At 45.7% G+C, this 21,286-nt stretch overlaps 1 protein-coding gene across 3 annotated transcripts in view; it reads right to left on the reverse strand.

The window, feature by feature from the left end:
• The window catches only part of LOC143783135 (cytochrome P450 2C20-like), a 744,296-nt gene that overhangs the window by 13,056 nt on the left and 709,954 nt on the right, over positions 1 to 21,286 (reverse strand). For all 3 annotated transcript variants that reach the window (XM_077271442.1, XM_077271444.1, XM_077271443.1), the window contains exons 8-9: positions 798 to 985; positions 99 to 240 (exon numbers count right to left, since the gene is read on the reverse strand). In XM_077271442.1, the coding sequence (XP_077127557.1) occupies positions 99 to 240; positions 798 to 985 (330 nt within the window). The remainder of the gene's footprint in view (positions 1 to 98; positions 241 to 797; positions 986 to 21,286) is intronic.

Here is a 21,286-nt window from a genome sequence, read left to right on the forward strand (position 1 = left end):
TTATGGTCTGGTCTCTCTAGACCCCAATTCTTCACTTTGCCCAGAATCCCAGATGCTCCATTTGTCTACTCTCCGGTATTTCCATCTTTGGCTCTTACCTGCTGAAAACGGCATGAACGCCAACCTTGTGCGAAACTGCCCGTCCTCGTTCAGAAAATGCTGAGGGTTGAAATCTTCTGGAGTTTCCCACTGAGATGGGTCTTGTAGGACTGATGTGAGGAAGGGGATCACAGTTGTTCCCTGATACCAAGAAAGATCAGATGTTACAAGTAAGTGAATAGTTCTTGAGAATCAGAATAAACCCAGAATTTTCTTAATTAAGTACCAATGGTCAGATATAGAGATGGGTGGGTCGGTTCGTAGGACTCTCGTCCATCGGCCAGATCAGTAGTCGTGCCTGGCTAATGAAAACCTGAACCTGGAAGGTTCCGGAAGGTAATAGCTTGCAGACCTGGCCGATGGAGCAAAGTCTCACAGAGCGATCCACCCAACTTTAGTCAGTTTTTATAAGTGAACTGTATATCTGTATATAACTACAATACAACACAACTTATATACTCCCGATAATGATATGGTACCATAAACATGTATTCCATTGGGTTTTCTACAAAAATGTTGCAGTTTAAAGCAAAATTGCATGATGGCGCCCATGATTGGGGAATGCTGAGTGGCATCAGCTGTTTATAATGTCAACTTTTTACAAGACTGGGTTGTACAAAATATTTTTTTTTAATTCTTCTTCTTCGATGTTGTGTAAGAAAATCTAGAAAATGCATATTGTAAACATTGCTGCGTACCTTCGGGATGGTATAACCTCTGAACTTGATGTCTTCAGTGATGGCATGGAAAAGAGCAGTTGGTGCCAGGTCAAAAACTCTCTGTGCTTCATGGATGACGGCATTTGTATAAGCCAGCTGGGGCTTGTCCATGATATCAGGGGATCGCAGGGACTTGGTCACCTGATCTATCTCTTGCTGAACTTTAGCTGTGAGACAAAGATCAGATTATTATTAGTTATTTTGGAGCACCAATAATTCCAGAGTGTTGAATATATGGAGGGGGATTACAGGTGTATGGCACAACTCAAAAGCACACACAAGTATAAAAAACATGAACAAACGGACTGGTACAGGGGGAAGAGGACCCTGCCCTCACGAGCTTAACATATGCAAGGTATTTGGGAAGGACACAGAAATAGGAGTAGGGCAGTGTTGTTACTGTGGCACGGTGAGGGCAGTACTGCTATTACAGGCTGTAATGAGGTGACAGTGGGGTCATTGCAGGCTGCAGACCTTCCTGATAAGTTGTGTCTACAGGTTGTGCCTGAAGGTTCCAACTGTAGGAAAAATCAGTTGTGTTTGGGCTCTGGACTCCAGAGCACGAGGGATGCTCAGGAGGAGTCTTGGAGGTAATTAGATGAGGAACATAGGACAGCAGAAGAGGGGAGGTGGTCTTGTGAGCATCAGGGATAATGTATTGGGATATATCAGAAGATTTATTCATAGATACAGTGCCTTTCAAAAGTATTCGGCTCCCTGGAACTTTTCAAACTTTTCCCACATATCATGCTTCAAACATAAAGATACCAAATGTGGAAGGTAATAGCTCGAAATTGGATCAGGGAAGAACCGCCGTCAAGAGGAGAATTCCTACAATATGTGAAACAAGGCCTGACACTCGAAAAGGGGTTTAACAAAAAGAAAGGGAAAATCGAAATGTTCAATAAACTATGGTCTCCGTGGATCGCCATGGGATAGGGATAGGGGTATTATACAAATTGAATGAACTACAATCCCTGGGGGATTAGTTATCCTTTTGTTTTACTGATGGAGGTGTTAAGCAAGATGGGCTGTCTTGTTGGGTTGGGGTGGGGGGTGTTGGGATCAAAGGGAGTTGTTTGAAGGGGGGGAAGAAAATTTTGTATTGAAAATACGAATGTAACATGTCAATCATCTTGTTATTCTTAATAAAAACCTATTTGAATTAAGAAAAAAAAAAAACAAATGTAAATTTTTGGTGAAGAATTTAAAATGCGCACGTGTCCTGCCTCCCATGACGTCACGGCTTGTGATTGGTCGCGTCGCCCATGTGACCGCGACGCGACCAATCACAAGCCAGAACGTAATTTTAAAATCCTGAAGGACCTAAAATTACGTCACGGCTTGCTGTGATTGGTCGCGTCGCGGCCACATGGGCGGCACGCGACCAATCACAAGCCGGGACTTCACGTAAGGAAGGAAAAGCGCGAATTTTAAGCAAACAACGCTGCCGGTTCCCTTGCTGAGGTCCAGGCTGCGTCGGAGAGGTGAGTATAGCAATATTTTTTTATTTTAATTCTCTCTTTTACACATTTTTACATTAATGTTGTTTCGATACCGATACCCGATACCACAAAAGTATCGGATCTCGGTATCGGAATTCCGATACCCGCAAGTATCGGCCGATACCCGATACTTGCGGTATCGGAATGCTCAACACTACTTCTAACCCTTGCCCTGCATTCCCTGCAAACAGCATTATATTCTTCTTTAGATATGTCCCCCTCTTTCCATTTGATATGCATTTATTTTTTTCCTTTTTAACAAGTGATTAAGTTCTATGTCCATCCATCCTGGTCTCTTAAAATGCTTCTAACTCTTCCTTCTTTTCAGGATTGATACCAATTATGCGGTAAGAATTTCATTTAGCAAAATCTCCCGTCCTTCTAGGACATTTCTGTCCATTAGAACATCCAGCCATTGGACCTTTTCTACCCACTTTCTGAGTCCATTAACATCTGCCTTTCTGAAGTCCATCCTTAAAGTCTGAGTCCTCACTGGTCATCCTCCTCTTGTAATCAAAAAGTCTAGGATAACATGATCCTGTACAGGATCAGTAATGTAATGTATGTACACAGTGACTGCCCCAGCAGAATAGTGAATGCAGCTCTGGGGTATAATACAGGATGTAACTCAGGATCAGTAATGTAATGTATGTGCACAGTGACTGCACCAGCAGAATAGTGAGTGCAGCTCTGGGGTATAATAAAGGATGTAACTCAGGATCAGTAATGTAATGTATGTACACAGTGACTGCACCAGCAGAATAGTGAGTGCAGCTCTGGGGTATAATAAAGGATGTAACTCAGGATCAGTAATGTAATGTATATACACAGTGACTGCACCAGCAGAATAGTGAGTGCAGCTCTGGAGTATAATACAGGAGGTAACTCAGGATCAGTAATGTAATGTATGTACACAGTGATTGCACCAGCAGAATAGTGAGTGCAGCTCTGGGGTATAATAAAGGATGTAACTCAGGATCAGTAATGTAATGTATATACACAGTGACTGCACCAGCAGAATAGTGAGTGCAGCTCTGGAGTATAATACAGGATGTAACTCAGGATAAGTAATGTAATATATGTACACAGTGACTGCACCAGCAGAATAGTGAGTGCAGCTCTGGGGTATAATACAGGATGTAACTCAGGATCAGTAATGCAATGTATGAACACAGTGACTGCACCAGCAGAATAGTGAGTGCATCTCTGGGGTATAATACAGGATGTAACTCAGGATCAGTAATGCAATGTATGAACACAGTGACTGCACCAGCAGAATAGTGAGTGCAGCTCTGGAGTATAATACAGGATGGAACTGAGAATCAGCAATGTAATGTATGTACACTGACTGCACCAGCAGAATAGTGAGTGCAGCTCTGGAGTATAATACAGGATGTAACTCAGGATCAGTAATGTAATGTATGTACACAGTGACTGAACCAGCAGAATAGTGAGTGCAGCTCTGGAATATTATACAGGATGTAACTCAGGATCAGTAATATAGGTACACAGTGACTGCACCAGCAGAATAGTGAGTGCAGCTCTGGGGTATAATACAGGATGTAAATCAGGATCAGTAATGTAATGTATGTACACAGTGACTGCACCAGCAGAATAGTGAGTGCAGCTCTGGAGTATAATACAGGATGGAACTGAGAATCAGCAATGTAATGTATGTACACTGACTGCACCAGCAGAATAGTGAGTGCAGCTCTGGAGTATAATACAGGATGTAACTCAGGATAAGTAATGTAATATATGTTCACAGTGACTGCACCAGCAGAATAGTGAATGCAGCTCTGGGGTATAATACAGGATGTAACTCAGGATCAGTAATGTAATGTATGTGCACAGTGACTGCACCAGCAGAATAGTGAGTGCAGCTCTGGGGTATAATAAAGGATGTAACTCAGGATCAGTAATGTAATGTATGTACACAGTGACTGCACCAGCAGAATAGTGAGTGCAGCTCTGGGGTATAATAAAGGATGTAACTCAGGATCAGTAATGTAATGTATATACACAGTGACTGCACCAGCAGAATAGTGAGTGCAGCTCTGGAGTATAATACAGGAGGTAACTCAGGATCAGTAATGTAATGTATGTACACAGTGATTGCACCAGCAGAATAGTGAGTGCAGCTCTGGGGTATAATAAAGGATGTAACTCAGGATCAGTAATGTAATGTATATACACAGTGACTGCACCAGCAGAATAGTGAGTGCAGCTCTGGAGTATAATACAGGATGTAACTCAGGATAAGTAATGTAATATATGTACACAGTGACTGCACCAGCAGAATAGTGAGTGCAGCTCTGGGGTATAATACAGGATGTAACTCAGGATCAGTAATGCAATGTATGAACACAGTGACTGCACCAGCAGAATAGTGAGTGCATCTCTGGGGTATAATACAGGATGTAACTCAGGATCAGTAATGCAATGTATGAACACAGTGACTGCACCAGCAGAATAGTGAGTGCAGCTCTGGAGTATAATACAGGATGGAACTGAGAATCAGCAATGTAATGTATGTACACTGACTGCACCAGCAGAATAGTGAGTGCAGCTCTGGAGTATAATACAGGATGTAACTCAGGATCAGTAATGTAATGTATGTACACAGTGACTGAACCAGCAGAATAGTGAGTGCAGCTCTGGAATATTATACAGGATGTAACTCAGGATCAGTAATATAGGTACACAGTGACTGCACCAGCAGAATAGTGAGTGCAGCTCTGGGGTATAATACAGGATGTAAATCAGGATCAGTAATGTAATGTATGTACACAGTGACTGCACCAGCAGAATAGTGAGTGCAGCTCTGGAGTATAATACAGGATGGAACTGAGAATCAGCAATGTAATGTATGTACACTGACTGCACCAGCAGAATAGTGAGTGCAGCTCTGGAGTATAATACAGGATGGAACTGAGAATCAGCAATGTAATGTATGTACACTGACTGCACCAGCAGAATAGTGAGTGCAGCTCTGGAGTATAATACAGGATGTAAATCAGGATCAGTACAGGATAAGTAATGTAATGTATGTACACAGTGACTGCCCCAGCAGAATAGTGAGTGCAGCTCTGGAATATTATACAGGATGTAACTCTGGATCAGTAATGTAGGTACACAGTGACTGCACCAGCAGAATAGTGAGTGCAGCTCTGGGGTATAATACAGGATGTAAATCAGGATCAGTAATGTAATGTATGTACACAGTGACTGCACCAGCAGAATAGTGAGTGCAGCTCTGGGGTATAATACAGGATGTAACTCAGGATCAGTAATGCAATGTATGTACACAGTGACTGCACCAGCAGAATAGTGAGTGCAGCTCTGGGGTATAATACAGGATGTAACTCAGGATCAGTAGTGTAATGTATGTACACAGTGACTGCACCAGCAGAATAGTGAGTGCAGCTCTGGGGTATAATAAAGGATGTAACTCAGGATCAATAATGTAATGTATGTTCACAGTGACTGCACCAGCAGAATAGTGAGTGCATCTCTGGGGTATAATACAGGAGGTAACTCAGGATCAGTAATGTAATGTATGTACACAGTGACTGCACTAGCAGAATAGTGAGTGCAGCTCTTGGGTATAATACAAGATGTTACTCAGGATCAGTAATGTAATGTATACACACAGTGACTGCACCAGCAGAATAGAGAGTGCAGCCTAGCAGGATCTTTATGAGGAGCTCTGTCCGTGTGGTGTAACACGGGCCAGGCAAAGCCTAAAAAGCCTGACACCCCAGCGTACACGGTGGTGTATTACGCTCACGGCAACGGATTGTGGACTGTCGTTATTTTTTCCTGGCTGCATACTGAAAGACTTGTTTGCTTATTTTTTCCGGTTTGTGAGTATGCTGTGAAATAAACAAGACTTTGTTTGAACTTTGTATGGGTCACTGCCTATTCACTGCACAGCAAGGACATCGCTACATCACATTTGGTTGGAGAATGCGGAGCAGTGTGAATTAAGGCATACCCCAACACCATTTGCATGTCTGTTATTAAGCCTGCTACATTACAATTCAGGCCTACAGACAAAATGGAGGAGATTCTGAGGCAGCTGGTCCTCACACAGGAACAACAGCAACAAACTAATAACCTGTTGCTGCAGCAAATTACAGCCCTGCGTGAGGCACCTCCAGCACCGGCCCCGGAACATCGCGATGCCCGAGACAAGGTCAGCTCCGCTTTGAGGAAATTGAGTCCGGAAGATGACGTGGAAGCTTTCCTCACCGTCTATGAGTGCACGGCAGAGCGGGAGAACCTGCCAGCAGCACAGTGGGCTGAAGTTGTGGCTCCGTTCCTGAGGGGTGATGCGCTAAAGGCCTACTTTGACCTCATTCGGGAGGATGCCCAGGACTATTCCAAGCTAAAAGGTGAGATCCTTGCCCGGCTGGGGGTTAATACTTATGTGAGAGCTCAACAGGTGTTTTCTTGGACTTTTGTGGAAGCCCAGCCTGCCCGGTCTCAGATTTTTGACTTACTGCAGCTTGTGAAACGGTGGCTCCAACCTGAGACTTTAACCACAAGTCAGATAGTGGAGAGGGTGGTGGTCAACCGACTGGTGAGGGCTCTGCCAGCAGCCATACAGCGTTGGGTGGGTCAAGGGGACCCGGGTACCCTAGACCAAGTTGTAGGTCTGATAGAGCGATATAAGGCCACCCAGGACTTTATACGGGACACTGCTCCGCTTCAGCTGTCACGTAAGGCTCCGCCAGCTCAGGAGTCTGAGAAAAGTCCATGACCCTCCACTGGGACAAAACCGGACCGAGTCCGTGCTGAGGGGTTGTCTTGGAAAGAGAGTGACCACAGACCTGTGTCCCCTAAACTGGCCCCAAGGTTACCTCGAGCCACAGTCATTACGTGTTAGCGATGTCAAGAACCTGGACATGTGGTTGCTAATTGCCCTCTAACAACAGAACTCATGGACTGCGGGTATACCCGTCGGGTGTCTATGTATGCCCAGCCAGTCTGCATTGCCACTACAGACCCTGCGGGTACCGAACCTCAGCTGTGTAGAGTACTTGTGAACGGGTACCAGACGGATGCTCTCTTGGACTCAGGGAGCTTGGTGACCCTGGTACACGGGTCCCTGGTTGCTGGGGACAGTCCTAATGGACAGAAGGTGGGGGTAGTGTGCATACATGGGGACCTCCGAGAGTACCTGACTGCGGAGGTCACTTTCTCCACCCCATGTGGAGAGATAAAACATGTGGTGGGCATGGTAAAGACTCTTCTGTATGGGACTGTGATCGGTAGAGACTTGCCCCTGTCCCGGTCCCTCTGGGAGAACAGAGTTAACCCTCTCAGGGTAAAAAGCATTCCAGGTGCAGAACCTGAAGATCCCGAGTCAGGGATAGCTGCCGTAGGGGTCGCCACCATAGGGACAGTGTGTAATCCCGATAGGTTTCCCCTAGAGGTATTGGCAGGAGAGGTGGAGGAGAATCCACCAATTCCTGAGCTGGAGGTGTCTCCTGGTAAGTTCGGGACTGCCCAGCTCCAGGATCCCACTCTGACCCGGGCAAGGGAAAGAGTAATCGAGGTGAATGGAGTGGCCCAACAACCTGGTGCAGAAAAGGAGTTTCCCCGGATGATGATCAACCAGGAGTTACTGTACAGGGTTGATAAAATCCGGGATGAGGTGGTGTTTCCATGGATTTTATTTCAGATCTTCCTGTCTCTCAAAGGATGTCGGTCATCTGGGTGGTTTGTGATCGCTTCTCTAAGATGGTCCATTTGGTACCCTTGCCTAAATTGCCTTCCTCCTCTGATTTGGTTCCATTGTTTTTTCAGCATGTGGTTCGTTTGCATGGCATTCCGGAGAACATCGTGTGGGACAGAGGTTCCCAGTTTGTTTCAAGGTTTTGGCGGTCCTTTTGTGCGAAGATGGGCATTGATTTGTCTTTTTCTTCGGCTTTCCATCCTCAGACAAATGCCAAACCGAACGAACCAATCAGACTTTGGAAACATATCTGAGATGCTTTGTTTCTGCGGATCAGGATGATTGGGTGACCTTCTTACCATTGGCTGAGTTCGCTCTTAATAATCGGGCCAGTTCGACTACTTTAGTTTTGCCTTTTTTTTGTAATTCTGGTTTTCATCCTCGTTTTTCTTCAGGGCAGGTTGAGCCTTCAGACTGTCCTGGTGTAGATTCTGTGGCGGACAGGTTGCAGCAAATTTGGACTCACGTAGTGGACAATTTGACATTGTCCCAGGAGAAGGCTCAACGTTTCGCCAACCGCCGTCGTTGTGTTGGTCCCCGACTTCATGTTGGGGATTTGGTTTGGTTGTCGTCTCGTTATGTTCCTATGAAGGTTTCTTCTCCTAAGTTTAAGCCTCGTTTCATTGGTCCTTATAAGATTTCTGAAATTCTCAATCCTGTGTCATTTCGTTTGGCCCTTCCAGCTTCTTTTGCCATCCATAATGTGTTCCATAGGTCCTTGTTGCAGAGATATGTGGCGTCTATCGTTCCCTCCGTTGACGCTCCTGCTCCGGTGTTGGTCGAGGGGGAGTTGGAGTATGTGGTGGAGAAGATTTTAGATTCTCGTATTTTGAGACGAAAACTTCAGTACCTGGTCAAATGGAAGGGCTATGGTCAGGAGGATAACTCCTGGGTTGTTGCCTCTGATGTCCATGCTGCCGATTTAGTTTGTGCCTTTCATTTGGCTCGTCCTGATCGGCCTGGGGGCTCTGGTGAGGGTTCGGTGACCCCTCCTCAAGGGGGGGATACTGTTGTGAATTCCGTTCTTGAACTCCCTCCTGTGGTCATGAATGGTACTTCGGCGAGTTCTGTCTGTGAACTCCCTCTGGTGGCTGTGAGTGGAGCTACTGGTTCTTGAGGTTCCTTCTCAGCTGCCCTCGTTTATTGCTAGGCCTGCTTCTCTATTTAACTCCACTCTGATCGTTACTTCATGCCAGCTGTCGATGTCTTAATACTGGTTCAGATCTCTCTTGGATCTTTCTGATGACCTGTCTACTCCAGCAGAAGCTATGTCCCTGCTAGTTCATTTTGTTCATTGTGTATTTGCTAAGTTCTTGTCCAGCTTGCTATCATTATATCGTCTTGCTAGCTGGAAGCTCTGGGATGCAGAGTGGCACCTCCGCACCGTGAGTCGGTGCGGGGGTCTTTTTGCACACTCTGCGTGATTTTTTGTAGGTTTTTATGTTGACCGCACAGTTCCCTTTTCTATCCTCTGTCTGTTTAGTGAAGACTGGCCTCCTTTGCTAAAACCTGTTTCATTCCTGCGTTTGTGACTTTCCTCTTAACTCACAGTCAATATTTGTGGGGGGCTGCCTTTTCCTTTGGGGAATTTCTCTGAGGCAAGGTAAGGCTTTATTTCCTATCTTTAGGGGTAGTTAGCTCTTAGGCTGTGAAGAGGCGTCTAGGCAGAGTTAGGCACGCTCCACGGCTATTTCTAGTGTGTGTGATAGGATTAGGGGTTGCGGTCAGCAGAGCTCCCACTTCCCAGAGCTTGTCCTGTTTCATTGTTTAACCATCAGGTCATTCCGGGTGCTCCTAACCACCAGGTCCATAACAAAGAAGGCAATTTAGGCAAAAGCACCAAATGAACCATCTTAGAAAACCGGTCACAAACCACCCAGATAACCGACACCCTCTGGGAAACAGGAAGATCTGAAATAAAATCCATAGAAATATGCGTCCAGGGCCTCTCAGGGACCGGCAAAGGCAAAAGCAACCCGCTAGCGTGGGAACAACAAGGCTTGGCCCGCGCACAAGTCCCACAGGACTGTACAAAAGAACGCACATCCCGCGACAAAGAAGGCCACCAAAAGGACCTACCAACCAAATCTCTGGTACCAAAAATACCAGGATGGCCAGCCAACACAGAACAATGAACCTCAGAAATCACTTTACTAGTCCATCTATCAGGAACAAACAGTTTCCCCACTGGACAGCGGTCAGGTTTATCAGCCTGAAATTCCCGAAGAACCCGTCGCAAATCAGGGGAGATGGCAGAAAGGACCACCCCTTTCTTCAGAACGTCGACCGGTTCAAGGACCCCAGGAGAATCAGGCAAAAAGCTCCTAGAGAGGGCATCAGCCTTAACATTCTTAGAACCCGGAAGATACGAGACCACAAAATCAAAACGGGAGAAAAACAGGGACCATCGAGCCTGTCTAGGATTCAGCCGTTTGGCAGACTCGAGGTAAATCAGATTTTTATGATCGGTCAAGACCACAATACGGTGCTTGGCTCCCTCAAGCCAATGTCGCCATTCCTCAAACGCCCACTTCATAGCCAGCAACTCCCGATTGCCGACATCAGAATTGCGTTCAGCAGGCGAAAACTTTTGGGAAAAGAAGGCACATGGTTTCATCAAGGAACCATCAGAATTCCCCTGAGACAAAACGGCCCTTGCCCCAATCTTAGAAGCGTCAACCTCAACCTGAAATGGAAGAGAAACATCCGGCTGACGCAACACCGGGGCAGAAGTAAATCGCCGTTTAAGCTCCTGAAAGGCAGAGACAGCCGCAGAGGACCAATTCGTCACATCAGCGCCTTTCTTCGTCAAATCGGTCAGGGGTTTAACCACACTGGAGAAGATAGCAATGAAACGGCGATAAAAATTAGCAAAGCCCAAAAATTTCTGAAGGCTCTTCACGGATGTGGGCTGAATCCAATCATGAATGGCCTGAACCTTAACCGGATCCATTTCTATAGATGAGGGAGAAAAAATGAAGCCCAAAAAAGAAACCTTCTGCACTCCAAAGAGACACTTAGACCCCTTCACAAATAGAGCATTATCACGAAGGATCTGAAATACCATCCTGACCTGTTTCACATGAGACTCCCAATGGTGAAGAAGACGGACGAATATGCCATTTCTCCAAAGACTCCTTAACATAACTCCGCATGGCGGTATGTTCTGGCATAGACAGGTTGAAAAGTCGGCCCTTAGGGAACTTACAGCCTGGAATCAAGTCAATAGCACAATCACAGTCCCTATGCGGTGGAAGGGAACTGGACTTGGGCTTATCGAATACATCCTGAAAATCAGACAAAAACTCAGGAATTTCAGAAGAGGGGGAAGAGGAAATTGACATCAAAGGAACATCATTATGAACCCCCTGACAACCCCAACTAGTCACAGACAGATTTCCAATCTAACACCGGATTATGTACCTGTAACCATGGAAAACCCAGCACAATAACATCATGCAAATTATGCAACACCAGAAAACGACAATCTTCCTGATGGGCTGGCGCCATGCACATGGTTAGCTGTGTCCAAAACTGGGGTTTATTTTTAGCCAAAGATGTAGCATCAATGCCCCTTAAAGGAATAGGGTTCTGCAAAGACTGCAAGGGGAAACCACAACGCCTGGCAAATTCTAAGTCCATTAAGTTCAAAGCGGCGCACTCATCCACAATGAGCAGATCAAGGTCACAGATAACAGAAATTTAGGTTGTACAGTACTGATGGCAACTGAACTAGTGATTCTCTTTGTACGCTTAGGGCAGACTGAAATGACATGAGCAGAATCGCCGCAGTAGAAACACAACCTATTCTGACATCTGAATCCTTGTCGTTCAGCTCTAGACAGAGTCCTATCACACTGCATAGGCTCAGGACTCTGCTCGGAGGACAACGCCACAGTGCGCACAGCTCTGTGCTTGCGCAAGCGCCGATCAATCTGAATGGCCAGAGACATAGAATCACTCAGACCGACAGGCATGGGAAACCCCACCATAACATCTTTAACAGCTTCAGAAAGACCCTTTCTGAAAATTGCCGCCAAAGCATCCTCATTCCATTTAGTCAGCACAGACCATTTTCTAAATTTCTGGCAATACGATTCTGCCGCTTCTTGACCCTGACACAGGGCCAACAAGGTCTTCTCTGCATGATCCACTGAATTAGGTTCATCATATAATAACCCTAGAGCCTGAAAAAAGGTGTCTACATTAAGCAAGGCCGGATTCCCAGATTCCAGGTAAAATGCCCAATCCTGAGGATCGCCACGCAGCAGGGAGATGACAATTTTAACCTGCTGAGTGGGATCACCAGAGGAACGGGGTTTCAGAGCGAAAAACAGTTTACAGTTATTTTTATAACTCAAAAATTTGGACCTGTCCCCAAAAAACAAATCAGGAGTAGGAATTCTAGGCTCTAAAACCGGAGTCTGAACAATATAATCGGAAATATTCAGCTTAGCTGGAAGCTCTGGGGAAGCAGATTTGCCCTCCACACCGTTAGTCAGGTGTGGAGATTTTTTGTAAACTCTGTGTGGATTTTTCTAGCTTTTAATACTGACCGCACAGTATTCTTTCCTGTTCTGTCTATCTAGTTAGAAGTGGCCTCCTTTGCTAAATCCTGCTTTATTCTGTGTATGTCATTTCCCTCTCCACTCACAGTCAATATTTGTGGGGGGCTGTCTATCCTTTGGGAATTTTCTCTGAGGCAAGATAGCTTTCTGTTTCCATCTTTAGGGGTAGTTAGTTCTCTGGCTGTGACGAGATTTCTAGGGAGTGACAGGAACATTCCACGGCTACTTCTAGTGTTGTGTTAGGATCAGGAACTGCAGTCAGTACAGATACCACCTCCTCCAGAGCTCGTCCCATGTTGCTCCTTAACCACCAGGTCATAACAGTACAGCTGGCCCGCAATGTGTTGAATGCATCTCAAAAGTGGGGAAAAAAAAGTTCTGAGTCATTTTTTTGTCTCTGCAGCCTGTTTTGTCTTTTTTTCCCCCTTAATCTCTGGGTGGTTCAGGATTTTGGCGCTGACATGGATATTCAGGGTTTGTTCTCTCGTGTGGATCAACTTGCTGCAAGGGTACAGAGTGTCCAAGATTATGTTGTTCAGACTCCGGCTTTAGAGCCTAGAATTCCTACTCCTGGTTTGTTTTTTGGGGACAGATCCAAGTTTCTGAACTTTAAAAATAACTGCAGATTGTTTTTTGCTTTGAGACCCCGTTCCTCTGGTGACCCCATTCAGCAGGTGAAAATTGTCATCTCTCTGGTGCGTGGAGACCCTCAGGATTGGGCATTCTCCCTTGAGTCAGGGGATCCGGCATTGCTTAATGTAGACGCATTTTTTCAAGCGCTCGGATTGCTGTATGACGAACCTAATTCTGTGGATCAGGCAGAAAAAACCTTGCTGGCTCTGTGTCAGGGTCAGGAAGCGGCAGAAGTATACTGCCAGAAATTTAGAAAGTGGTCTGTGCTTACTAAATGGAATGAGTATGCCCTGGCAGCAATTTTCAGAAAGGGTCTTTCTGAAGCCCTTAAAGATGTTATGGTGGGGTTTCCCACGCCTGCTGGTTTGAGCGAATCAATGTCTCTAGCCATTCAGATTGATCGGCGCCTGCATGAGCGCAAGGTTGTGCACCATATGGCAGTGTCCTCTGAGCAGAGTCCTGAGCCTGTGCAATGTGATAGGATTTTGACTAGAGCAGAACAGCAGGAATTCAGACGTCAGAATGGGCTGTGTTTTTACTGTGGTGATTCTGCTCATGTTATTTCTGATTGCCCTAAGCGTACTAAGAGGGTCGCTAGGTCTGTCACCATTAGTACTGTACAGCCTAAATTTCTCTTGTCTGTTACCCTGATTTGCTCATTATCGTCCTTTTCTGTCATGGCATTTGTGGATTCAGGCGCTGCCCTGAACTTAATGGACTTAGAGTTCGCCAGACGCTGTGGTTTTTCCTTGCAGCCTTTGCAGAACCCTATTCCCTTAAGGGGCATTGATGCTACACCATTGGCCAAGAATAAACCTCAGTACTGGACACAGTTGACCATGTGCATGGCTCCAGCACATCAGGAGGATTGTCGTTTTTTGGTGTTGCATAATTTGCATGATGTTGTTGTGCTGGGTTTTCCATGGTTACAGGTACATAATCCGGTGCTGGATTGGAAATCTATGTCTGTGACTAGTTGGGGTTGTCAAGGGGTACATAGTGATGTTCCTTTAATGTCAACTTCCTCTTCCCCCTCTTCTGAAGTCCCTGAGTTTTTGTCGGATTTCCAGGATGTATTTGATGAACCCAAGTCCAGTTCCCTTCCTCCTCATAGGGACTGCGATTGTGCTATTAACTTGATTCCTGGCTGTAAGTTCCCTAAGGGCCAACTTTTCAATCTGTCTGTGCCAGAGCATGCCGCCATGCGGAGTTATGTTAAGGAGTCTTTGGAGAAGGGGCATATTCGGCCGTCTTCGTCGCCGTTGGGGGCGGGATTCTTTTTTGTTGCCAAGAAGGATTGCTCCCTGAGAACCTGTATTGATTATCGCCTTCTTAATAAGATCACGGTCAAATTCCAATACCCTTTACCTTTGCTTTCTGATTTGTTTGCTCGGATTAAGGGGGCTAGTTGGTTTACTAAGATTGACCTTCGAGGGGCGTATAATCTTGTTCGTATTAAACAGAGTGACGAATGGAAAACAGCATTTAATACGCCCAAAGGCCATTTTGAATACCTTGTGATGCCTTTCGGGCTCTCTAATGCTCCATCTGTGTTTCAGTCCTTCATGCATGATATCTTCCGGAATTATCTTGATAAATTCATGATTGTATATTTGGATGATATTTTGATTTTTTCTGATAATTGGGAGTCTCATGTGAAACAGGTCAGGATGGTATTTCAGATCCTTCGTGCTAATACTTTATTTGTGAAGGGGTCTAAGTGCCTTTTTGGAGTTCAGAAGGTTTCTTTTTTGGGTTTCATTTTTTCTCCCTCGGCTATAGAAATGGATCCGGTTAAGGTCCAGGCCATTCATGATTGGATTCAACCCACATCTGTGAAGAGCCTTCAGAAATTTTTGGGCTTTGCTAATTTTTATCGCCGTTTTATTGCTAACTTTTCCAGTGTGGTTAAGCCCCTGACCGATTTGACGAAGAAAGGCGCTGATGTGACGAATTGGTCCTCTGCGGCTGTTGAGGCCTTTCAGGAGCTTAAACACCGATTTACTTCTGCCCCTGTGTTGCATCAGCCAGATGTTTCTCTTCCTTTTCAGGTTGAGGTTGACGCTTCTGAGATTGGGGCAGGGGCCGTTTTGTCTCAGAAAAGTTCTGATGGTTCTTTGATTAAACCGTGTGCCTTCTTCTCCAGAAAGTTTTCGCCTGCGGAGCGTAATTATGATGTCGGCAATCGGGAGTTGTTGGCTATGAAGTGGGCATTTGAGTAGTGGCGACATTGGCTTGAGGGAGCCAAGCACTGCGTTGTGGTCTTGACTCTTGACCGATCATAAGAATCTGATTTACCTCGAGTCTGCCAAGCGGTTGAATCCTAGACAGGCTCGATGGTCCCTGTTTTTCTCCCGTTTTGATTTTGTGGTCTCGTATCTTCCGGGATCTAAGAATGTGAAGGCTGATGCCCTCTCTAGGAGTTTTTTGCCTCATTCTCCGGGAGTCCTTGAGCCGGTTGGTATTCTCAAGGAGGGGGTGATTCTTTCTGCCATCTCCCCTGATTTACGGCGGGTGCTTCGGGAATTTCAGGCTGATAAACCTGACCGCTGTCCAGTGGGGAAACTGTTTGTTCCTGATAGATGGACTAGTAAGGTAATTTCTGAGGTTCATTGTTCGGTGTTGGCTGGTCATCCTGGGATTTTTGGTACCAGAGATTTGGTTGCTAGGTCCTTTTGGTGGCCTTCCTTGTCGCAGGATGTGCGTTCTTTTGTGCAGTCCTGTGGGACTTGTGCCCGGGCCAAGCCTTGCTGTTCCCGCGCTAGTGGGTTGCTTTTGCCTTTGCCGGTCCCTGAGAGGCCCTGGACGCATATTTCCATGGATTTTATTTCGGATCTTCCTGTTTCCCAGAAGATGTCTGTTATCTGAGTGGTTTTTGACCGGTTTTCTAAGATGGTCCATTTGGTACCTTTGCCTAAGTTGCCTTCCTCCTCTGATTTGGTTCCATTGTTTTTTCAGCATGTGGTTCGTTTGCATGGCATTCCGGAGAATATAGTGTCTGACAGAGGTTCCCAGTTTGTTTCTAGGTTTTGGCGGTCCTTTTGTGCTAGGATGGGCATTGATTTGTCTTTCTCTTCAGCGTTTCATCCTCAGACAAATGGCCAAACTGAGCGAACCAATCAGACCTTGGAAACCTATTTGAGATGCTTTGTGTCTGCTGATCAGGATGATTGGGTGACCTTCTTGCCGTTGGCCGAGTTTGCCCTTAATAATCGGGCTAGTTCGGCCACTTTGGTTTCGCCTTTCTTTTGTAATTTTGGTTTTCATCCTCGTTTTTCTTCAGGGCAGGTTGAGCCTTCTGACTGTCCTGGTGTGGATTCTGTGGTGGACAGGTTACAGCAGATTTGGACTCATGTGGTGGACAATTTGACGTTGTCTCAGGAAAAGGCTCAACGTTTTGCTAACCGCTGTCGGTGTGTTGGTCCCCGGCTTCGTGTTGGGGATTTAGTCTGGTTGTCTTCTCGTCATGTTCCTATGAAGGTTTCGTCCCCTAAGTTCAAGCCTTGCTTTATTGGTCCTTATAAGATTTCTGAGATTATCAATCCGGTATCTTTTCGTTTGGCCCTTCCAGCCTCTTTTTCCATCCATAATACTTTTCCATAGATCCTTGTTGCGGAGATATGTGGTGCCCGTTGTTCCCTCTGTTGATCCTCCTGCCCCGGTGTTGGTTGAGGGGGAGTTGGAATATGTGGTGGAGAAGATTTTGGATTCTCGTTTTTCGAGGCGGAAGCTTCAGTATCTTGTCAAGTGGAAGGGTTATGGCCAGGAGGATAATTCTTGGGTTGTTGCCTCCGATGTCCATGCTGCCGATTTGGTTCGTGCTTTTCACTTGGCTCGTCCTGATCGGCCTGGGGACTCTGGTGAGGGTTCGGTGACCCCTCCTCAAGGGGGGGTACTGTTGTGAATTCCGTTCTTGGGCTCCCTCCGGTGGTTGTAAATGGCACTTTTGTGAATTCTGCCCTTGGGCTCCCTCCGGTGGTTTTAAGTGGAACTGCTGCTCCTTGGATTTAGCATTAGCAGCTGCTTCCACTGATCATCTCTCCTGGCTCTGCTATTTAGCCTGGCTCTAGTCTTCAGCCAATGCCAGCTGTCAATGTTTCTTGGTTGGATTCAGATCTCTCCTTGGATTTCTCTGATAGTCGGTCCAGTTCAGCAAAGATAAGTCCTTGCTTGTTCATTTGTTGTCCACTTGCTGTGGACTTAATCGTTCAGCTCATTTTATGTTTTCTCTAGTCCAGCTTGTCAGTATGATATATTCAGCTTAGCTGGAAGCTCTGGGGAAGCAGATTTGCCCTCCACACCGTTAGTCAGGTGTGGAGATTTTTTGTAAACTCTGTGTGGATTTTTCTAGCTTTTAATACTGACCGCACAGTATTCTTTCCTGTTCTGTCTATCTAGTTAGAAGTGGCCTCCTTTGCTAAATCCTGTTTCATTCTGTGTATGTCATTTCCCTCTCCACTCACAGTCAATATTTGTGGAGGGCTGTCTATCCTTTGGGAATTTTCTCTGAGGCAAGATAGCTTTCTGTTTCCATCTTTAGGGGTAGTTAGTTCTCTGGCTGTGACGAGATGTCTAGGGAGTGACAGGAACATTCCACGGCTACTTCTAGTGTTGTGTTAGGATCAGGAACTGCGGTCAGTACAGATACCACCTCCTCCAGAGCTCGTCACATGTTGCTCCTTAACCACCAGGTCATAACAGACAGCCCCCCACAAATATTGACTGTGAGTTTAAGAGGAAGGACGTACACAGGCAGAAAAACAGGGTTTAGCAAAAGAGGCACTTCTAGCTAAATAGAAAAGGATAGGACAGAATTCTAAGCGGTCAGTATTAAAATCCTAAAAATATCCACAGCAGAAAATACTATATACTACATTTAACTAAAGACATAGAATGTATTTGTGCATCTCCAGAGAAACCAGCAAGACAGAAAAATCAAAACAAGTCTAAGCTGGACAAAAACATATTAAATTGCACTGAACAGTAAAGCAAACTGCAAGTATGCTGCAGGGGCAAAAACCAGACACTTATCTTAGCTGACTTGACAGCAGGGCATGAGGAGCCAGATAGAGATGCAATCCCTTCAAGAACAATTGACAACTGGCACTGACTAAAGGATCAAGCAAGCCTAAATAGCCCAGTCAGGATTGCAATAAGCGGATACACCTGATGAAGGCTGCGATCCAGAGACAGCAGCACTACCACTTATAACCACCGGAAGGAGCCCGAGAGCAGAATTCACAACAGTAATGTATGTACACAGTGACTGCCCCAGCAGAATAGTGAGTGCAGCTCTGGAGTATAATACAGGATGTAACTCAGGATCAGTAATGTAATGTATGTACACAGGGACTGCACCAGCAGAATAGTGAGTGCAGCTCTGGGGTATAATACAGGATGTAACTCGGGATCAGTAATGTAATGTATGTACACAGTGACTGCACCAGCAGAATAGTGAGTGCAGCTCCGGGGTATAATACAGGATGTGTTGTGAATTCCGTTCTTGGAATCCCTCCTGTGGCTGTGAATGGTACTTTGGTGATTTCTGCTCTTGGGCCCCCTCTGGTTTCTTTGAGTGGAACGGCTGTTCCTTGATGGTGCTTTCTCAGCTGGAAGCACTCATTGTTTCTGCTGGTCTTCTTTTTAACTGGGCCTTGCTAGTTAGTTGATGCCAGCTATCAATGTCTCAGGACTGGTTCAGATCTCTCTTGGATTTCTCAGATGGCCTGTCCATTCCAGCAGAAGCTAAGTTTTTGCTTATGATTTTTGTGTCCATTTGCATTTGAGGTTATTCCTCTGTGTTTGCTATTTTTCTTGTCCAGCTTGCCATTATGATATTTGTTTGCTAGCTGGAAGCTCTGGGGTGCAGAGTTGCCCCCTCCGCACCGTGAGTCGGTGTGGAGGTCTTTTTGCATACTCTGCGTGGATTTTTAGTTTTTGTACTGACCGCACAGTTCCCTTTGCTATTCTTTGTCTATCTAGTATAGTTGTGGCCTCCTTTGCTAAAATCTGTTTTCATTTCTACGTTTGTTACTTCCCTCTAAACTCACAGTCAATATATGTGGGGGGCTACCTTTCCTTTGGGGAATTTCTCTGAGGCAAGGTAGTTTTCTATTTCCATCTTTAGGGGTAGTTAGCTCTTAGGCTGTGACGAGGCCTCTAGGGAGAGTTAGGAACGCTCCACGGCTACGTCTAGTGTTGGTGTCAGGATTAGGGATTGCGGTCAGTAGAGTTACCACCTCCCCAGAGCTTGTCTCAGGTTTTGTTTTGACCACCAGGTCATCTCGGTGTGCACCTAACCACCAGGTCATCCCAGTGTGCACCTAACCACCAGGTCAGTTCGCTGTGCACCTAACCACCAGGTCATTGCAGTGTGCACCTTATCACCAGGTCTTCTCAGTGTGGACCTTACCACCAGGTCATAACAGTACAGCTGGCCCACAAAGTGTTAATGCATCTCAAAACTGGGAAAAAAGAAGTTCTGAGTCCATTTTTTTTTCTCTGCAGCTTGTTTTGTCTTTTTTTTCCCCTTAACCTCTGGGTGGTTCAAGACTCAGGTGCTGATATGGACGTTCAGAGTTTGTGTTCTCGTATGGATCAACTTGCTGCAAGGGTACAGAGTATCCAGGATTATGTTGTCCAGACTCCGGTATTGGAGCCTAGAATTCCTATTCCTGATTTGTTTTCTGGGGATAGATCTAAATTTTTGAACTTCAAAAATAATTGCAGATTGTTTTTTGCTCTGAAACCCCGTTCCTCTGGTGATCCCATTCAGCAGGTTAAGATTATAATTTCTTTGCTGCGTGGCGACCCGCAGGACTGGACTTTCTCTCTTGAGCCAGGAAATCCTGCATTACTTAATGTAGATGCATTTTTTCAAGCGCTCGGCTTGCTGTATGATGAACCCAATTCTGTGGATCAGGCAGAAAAGATTTTGCTGGCTTTGTGTCAGGGTCAGGAAGCAGCAGAAGTATATTGCCAGAAGTTCAGAAAGTGGTCTGTGCTTACACAATGGAATGAGTATGCCCTGGCAGCAATTTTCAGAAAGGGTCTTTCTGAAGCCCTTAAAGATGTTATGGTGGGGTTCCCCACGCCTGCTGGTTTTAACAAATCAATGTCTTTGGCCATTCAGATTGATCGGCGTCTGCGTGAGCGCAAAACTGTGCACCATATGGCGGTGTCCTCTGAGCAGAGTCCTGAGCCTATGCAATGCGATAGGACTTTGACTAGAGATGAACGGCAAAAACTTAGACGTCAGAATGGGCTGTGTTTTTACTGTGGTGACTCTACTCATGCTATTTCTGATTGTCCTAAGCGTACTAAGAGGTTCGCTAGGTCTGTCACCATTAGTACTGTACAGCCTAAATTTCTTTTGTCTATTACTCTGATTTGCTCATTGTCGTCCTTTTCTGTTATGGCATTTGTGGATTCTGGCGCTGCCCTGAACTTAATGGACTTAGAATTTGCCAGGCGCTGTGGTTTTTCCTTGGAGCCTTTGCAGAGCCCTATTCCCTTAAGGGGGATTGATGCTACGCCATTGGCTAGGAATAAACCTCAGTACTGGGCTCAATTGACCATGTACATGGCTCCCGCACATCAGGAAAATATTCGCTTTTTGGTGTTGCATAATTTGCATGATGTTGTTGTGCTGGGTTTTCCATGGTTACAGGTACATAATCCAGTTCTGGATTGGAAGTCGATGTCTGTGACTAGTTGGGGTTGCCAAGGGATACATAGTGATGTTCCTTTGATGTCAATTTCCTCCTCCCCATCTTCTGAAGTTCCTGAATTTTTGTCGGATTTTCAGGATGTCTTTGACGAGCCCAAATCCAGTTCTCTACCTCCTCATAGGGACTGTGATTGCGCTATTGATTTGATTCCTGGTAGTAAGTTCCCTAAGGGTCGACTCTTCAATCTGTCTGTACCAGAACATGCTGCTATGCGGAGTTATGTAAAGGAGTCCTTGGAGAAGGGGCATATTCGCCCGTCTTCGTCACCATTGGGAGCGGGGTTCTTTTT

Source organism: Ranitomeya variabilis, chromosome 6 (assembly GCF_051348905.1).
Source record: "Ranitomeya variabilis isolate aRanVar5 chromosome 6, aRanVar5.hap1, whole genome shotgun sequence".
Classification (NCBI taxonomy): domain Eukaryota; kingdom Metazoa; phylum Chordata; class Amphibia; order Anura; family Dendrobatidae; genus Ranitomeya; species Ranitomeya variabilis.